Source organism: Sinocyclocheilus rhinocerous, unplaced genomic scaffold (assembly GCF_001515625.1).
Source record: "Sinocyclocheilus rhinocerous isolate Xijiao unplaced genomic scaffold, SAMN03320098_v1.1 scaffold1493, whole genome shotgun sequence".
In the NCBI taxonomy this organism is placed as follows: Eukaryota; Metazoa; Chordata; class Actinopteri; order Cypriniformes; family Cyprinidae; genus Sinocyclocheilus; species Sinocyclocheilus rhinocerous.
In genome coordinates, this window is record NW_015640467.1 from 640,340 (window position 1) to 646,123 (window position 5,784).

Genomic DNA, 5,784 nt, shown 5'->3' on the forward strand with positions numbered 1-5,784 from the left:
TATATATATAGACAAACTGTATGTGATAAAGTTTTTATTAATATTTTTGAGCTCAGCATCATCAAATTAGGTGATATTAGGCAAATCAGCAGATTTTTTTAGGATGCAAAGCTGTGTACTTGATAATTGAATTCATTTAATGTTAACATGAACATCATCATGTTGTTGTTGTTGTTGTTTTTTCAGAATTGGATCAGTTTGGCGATACCATCCTGTTCACCACGGATGATGACATCCTGGAGGCTATGGCGCAGTTTGATGACACGTTCGAGGGTGAGATGGAGATGGACGGGCCGGGTGTGGAGGAAGAGGAGCTGCAGCGGCCGCAGACGGCTGACGGTGAAGGAGAGGAGAGACCGTTCACACAGGCCGGGTTCAGGAAGGAGGATACGCACAGCCACGTAATTGATGCTGCTTTTAAAGCACTCATATAGATATTTTTGGTTCTATGTACACATGCAATTTGGGGTCAGTAAGATTTTTTTTAAAGAAACTAATGCTTCTATCCAGCAAGCATGCATTAAATTGACCAAAAGCGGCAGTAGAGACATTTATAATGTTAACAAATTAATGCTGTACTTTTAAAATATTGGGCAGCATAACTGTTTTAAACACTGATAATAATCAGAAATGTTTCTTGAGCAGCAGATCAGCATATTAGAATGATTTCTGAAGATCATGTGACACTGAAGACTGGAGTAATGATGCTGTTGTGATTGTTTCTGTTGTCTGAAACCATATACTCGACATTATGAGTGGAAAAAATAAAATGTAGGTTAAAGGGGTCATATGATGTTGCTAAAAAGAACATTATTTTGTGTATTTAAAACTTGTAAAAACTTGAAATTGCATCATGACCCCTTTAAAACAAAAATAAATATTATTGTAAATATATAAATGAGCCCTTTAAAATTTTGCTCGTTTTTTATGTACTGTTGAGGTCAAACAATGTGTGAAAATGAATCATGGGATGTGTTTTGCTTCAGATGGACCTTGACCACATCGCTGCAGCTGAACCGTGTGCTGGCACTGGAGAGGAAACAACAGGACTTTATACTGGCAGCAGTAAGTATCAATAAATCACAAAACTAAGTAGGTTTTCTATTATCTAACTGTGCCAAGATGTGTGTGTGTGTGTGTATAATTACAAAATGCAGTCTCATGGTAAGAAACATTTCATGCATTTTCTGTAAAGCTGCTTTGGAATGATGTGCATTGTAAAAAACACTACACAAATAAACGTGAATTAAATTGAATATTTGAACTCTGTTTCTCTCTAGTTCTGCAGCTGAATCTGCTGTCGTCGTGGGGTGACCCTCACTATGTGGGTTTGACGGGGTTAGAGGTCGTTGGTAAGGGCGGTGAGAGTATTCCTGTTGATGTCTCTATGGCAACAGCGTCACCCCGTGACCTCAACGACCTCCCTGAGTGCAGCAACGACCTTCGAACTCTGGACAAGTTAGTGAAAGATACTTTCTGTATATCAGAATTGAGATGGAACTGTTTTTTGGGTGATTATAAATCCTGTTTTCTTTCTCTGTCAGGTTGTTTGATGGGATGAACATCACGACAGATGATAAACACATGTGGCTGATTCCCTTCACATCCAGTTCTGATCACACACTCACCGTGAGGTTCGCTCAGCCGCAGACGATCGCCGGATTCAGAATATGGAACTACAACAAATCGCCTGAAGACTCTTACAGAGGGGTGAGAGTAAAATCTGGGCTCTGTTATTCAAGCAGGTATTTCTGCATCAGGTATGTGCACTAGTGTTTTCCAGCACCTCATGTGCCGTGTGTTTCCTCCAGGTGAAGGTTGTGCACGTGTTCCTGGACGGTGCGTGTATTTCTCCATTCGGGGGGTTTCTCATTCGCAAGGGTCCGGGGAATTGCCACTTTGACTTCGCACAGGAGATTCTGTTCATAGACTACCTACAGTCCAACACGAGCACTGCCGCCCATAACAGATCGCTCACTACGACCAGCAAGACCACAGAGGACACGCACGCTCACTGGTGCAGCACGCTGATACTCTCATCTTTGCGTACAAAAATGTTACAGACAACCTTAACCCCACATATTGTTGTTTGTTGTGTGTTTTCAGGGGTGGGAACCGGAGAGATGAGTTGGCCAGTATGGACTATGAGGCTCCATTGATGCCATGCGGATGTATCCTCACTTTTGCTCACTATACGGTTCATTACAAATATCAGTTTCTTACATTAGCTGTCCTGGTAATAACAGTCTTTAAATATGCTGTTGATTCATGTTACAAGCAAAATGATCACTAGTAACAATATTAGTCATAAATGTATTATTTGTGAGATCTCACAGGCTATATGTATAATTTTTTAGCCTTTATTGAATAAAATAGTCTGCTTTAATAGATAATTCCCTGTGAAATCTGACAAATACATATTTATGTGTGTATAATATATACATATATATCTGTATATATATATATCTCTATCTATCTGTCTATCTATATATATATATATACAGTATATAAAATTTATTAGAAATAATTAAGATTTTTTTTAATCTGACTATAGATAGATGGATAGATAAAAAAAAAATCTAAATAGTTTCAAATAAATTACATCTATTTTTTATCTGTATAATAAAATAATCTAAATTGATTTTCAAATAAATATTCATGATTTATTTTATATATATATATATATATTCGAAATAATCTATTTAGATTGTAGTATGTCTGTAGATAGACGTTCAATAGATTCAAAAATCTTTTTCCCATTGATCCATGAATTTCGATCTTATCCGTGTGTGTTTGAGATTATCATATCTGTCAGGTTTTTCCTTGACTGATTGTGTGTCAGTTATCTTCCAGTTGCAGTTGTTGACGACGTGGGGCGACCCGTACTACATCGGCCTTAATGGACTGGAGTTCTATGACCAGAATGACCAGAAGATCCCGCTCAGTGACAACAGTATCCTTATGAACGCACACACACACACACACACACACATACAGTGATCAGTCAAGGGGCCGCACGCACATCACCCAACAAGACTGAGACACTTTACAGCTCAAATAAGAGTTTTCTTTAACAGTTTGTCACCAGACATCGCTGCGTTCCCCGACAGCGTGAATGTGTTGGATAACGTGTGCGGTGACGTCCGCACACCTGATAAACTGATAGATGGGGTCAATAACACACATGACGGGCGACACATGTGGCTCGCACCGGTGCTGCCTGGACTGGTGAGGACAAACTGTGTGTGTGATTGTGGGTTTATCAGCTAAGCTCCGCCCCCTCGTTGAGTACTGCTGTAACTCAAAACAAGCTTTGCAGAAAATCCCATAGGAATCATCAGGAGGTTTCTATAAATGGTGGGATTTTCACTAAAACATGCACCAGAAAGTGGCCAGAATTGATCTTATTATGTCTTTTTTTTGTTTTTCCAGGTGAACCGTGTCTATGTCATCTTTGACCAGCCCATGACGGTTTCCATGATTAAATTATGGAATTATTCCAAAACACCTCAGCGAGGAGTCAAGGAATTTGGGGTAAAAACAAACACACACACACAAATCTAAAAGTCTACACAAGCAGCACCAAAGATGAGTTCAACATTAGAAAGAAAGCAGAACACTTTTAATATTTGTTTAGAATTGAAAACTTGAATAATATGCATTACTGTTCAAATGATTGATTTTTAATGTTTTTGAAAGACTTTTCTGCTCAAAAATACAGCAAAAACAGAAATATTGTGAAATATTATTACAATTTAAAATAACTGTTTTGTATGTGAAGATACTGTAAAATGCTATTTATTTCTGTGATCAAAGCTGAATTTTCAGCATGGCAGGGTGCAGGGATTTTGAAAGCAGGTTTTCTTTTTCTTTTTCCCTCTGGGAACATTTGGAAAACTCAGTAACCTCAACACACACACACACACACACTCACACTCACACACACACACACACACTCACACACACACACACACACACACACACTTGAACTGTATGATAAAGCTGTATATATATTTTTTGCTATGATGTTGTTGTGTTATTATTGTAAGTCTTTTTAAAGTAAGTGTCCTTTGACCATGTCATGTGATTTTGGATGGAAGTTAATGCATACTAACATGCACACCACATTTCATTTTTCATGTCAGATCCACTTGTGATAAGAATTTGTAGTTTGTATATCCTACAGCCATGTTTGAAATATATAAACAGTCTAATTGTCTAATTATATCAGCAACAATAAGTACTTACAATATTTCAGATTTACAGAGTTTCTAAGTCTTTCACAGTTCATTCAAAACACTTTTAACAAAAACAAATATGCAAATGCTGCCAGTTTACCTCATATGAAAGCCACTGTAATTATTATTAAATATCACCTATCTCTTTATTGTTTGTCACTATTTTTATTTGGGTATGCAATTTTATATCGAGACTTTACCTTGAGAGAAAAACTTCTTGGAAACGGTCATTATTTTTGTAATTGGGTTCAAAGCTGCTAGTGTTGCAGAAATCATTTACTGCAGCGTAAACTGAGATTGAGGTTTGTAATATCATCATAGCTACAGATTTGAATGCTAACTAATCTTTGAGCAAACCGTGAAAAAAAAAAAAAAGTGATTTTTTTTTTTTTTCATCAAGAGCTTAATCCAAATAATTCTAGCAGCTGTTGTGATTTGTTGATTATAATAGGAGTGATCATGTTTGGTTATTCATTTTCAAAAATATTTATGAGTTTGAGTTTTGGTTTTTGGCTGAAAATGTACTCACTCTCAGACCATCCAAGATGTAGATGAGTTTGTTTCTTCATCAGATTTGGAGAAATGTAGCATTGCATCAGTGTCTCAGCAATGGATGCTCTGCAGTGAATGGGTGCCGTCAGAATGAGAGTCCAAACAGCTGATAAAAACATCACAATAATCCACAAATAATCCACACCACTCCAGTCCATCAGTTAACATCTTGTGAAGCCACAAGCTGCATGTTTGTAAGAAACAAATCCTAAAATAGTCCTCTCCATAATATTTGCTTTCTCCAATGAAAAGTAATTTTATCTGAATCAGGAGAAAAACAATTGAATGGAGGAAGCGGTATTATGGTTTTATTAGCATTATTATGGATTATGTATTCTGGCCAGATGAGATGGTTTAAAGTTAAAACATCTTAAGTATGGAATTGTTTCTTACAAACGCAACTTTTGTCTTCTCCAGATGTTAACTGATGGACTGGAGTGGTGTGGGTTACTTGTGGATTATTGTGATGTTTTTATCAGATGTTTGGACTCTCATTCTGACGGCACCCATTCACTGCAGAGCATCCATTGCTGAGACACTGATGCAATGCTACATTTCTCCAAACCTGATGAAGAAACAACCTCATCTACATTTTGGACGACCTGAAGGTGAGTACATTTTCAGCAACTTTTTATTATTGGAGAACTATTCCTTTAAAAGGGAAGATTTAACCAACATGTTAAATGTTCTGCTTGTGGTTGTCTAGTTTACTTGTTACTACATGCCTTAAAAAACTCTCAAAAACTTTACCAAATCCACTGATTTAGTGCTTCCTCATAAGTTCTTGTTCTAATAAGTTCTCAACCTGGTACCTTGTAAACACTGTTTTGTTTGCAGGTGAACTGGTGCGCTGTGTCTTTCTGTACAATCCAGCCATTACGACTGTACCTGCCAATTTTCTGCTAATACCTATTGGTTTTGTGTAATATGCATTGGATGCCAAGCCAAAATTATTGTTGTTGACGGAGACTCCATGAAGCACGCCACAACAGAA

At 37.3% G+C, this 5,784-nt stretch overlaps 1 protein-coding gene across 2 annotated transcripts in view; it reads left to right on the plus strand.

Annotated features, from left to right (window-relative positions):
* The window catches only part of katnip (katanin interacting protein), a 20,940-nt gene extending 17,363 nt beyond the window's left edge, over nt 1–3,577 (plus strand). The window contains exons 16-24 of one of the 2 annotated variants that reach the window (XM_016569113.1): nt 187–401; nt 987–1,065; nt 1,281–1,458; nt 1,545–1,710; nt 1,812–2,017; nt 2,107–2,171; nt 2,843–2,953; nt 3,089–3,228; nt 3,433–3,577. In XM_016569113.1, the coding sequence (XP_016424599.1) occupies nt 187–401; nt 987–1,065; nt 1,281–1,458; nt 1,545–1,710; nt 1,812–2,017; nt 2,107–2,171; nt 2,843–2,953; nt 3,089–3,228; nt 3,433–3,564 (1,292 nt within the window). In that variant the 3' untranslated portion in view covers nt 3,565–3,577. The remainder of the gene's footprint in view (nt 1–186; nt 402–986; nt 1,066–1,280; nt 1,459–1,544; nt 1,711–1,811; nt 2,018–2,106; nt 2,172–2,842; nt 2,954–3,088; nt 3,229–3,432) is intronic. The other variant, XM_016569114.1, reaches the window with a different exon arrangement.
* Nucleotides 3,578–5,784: the final 2,207 nt, after the last annotated feature.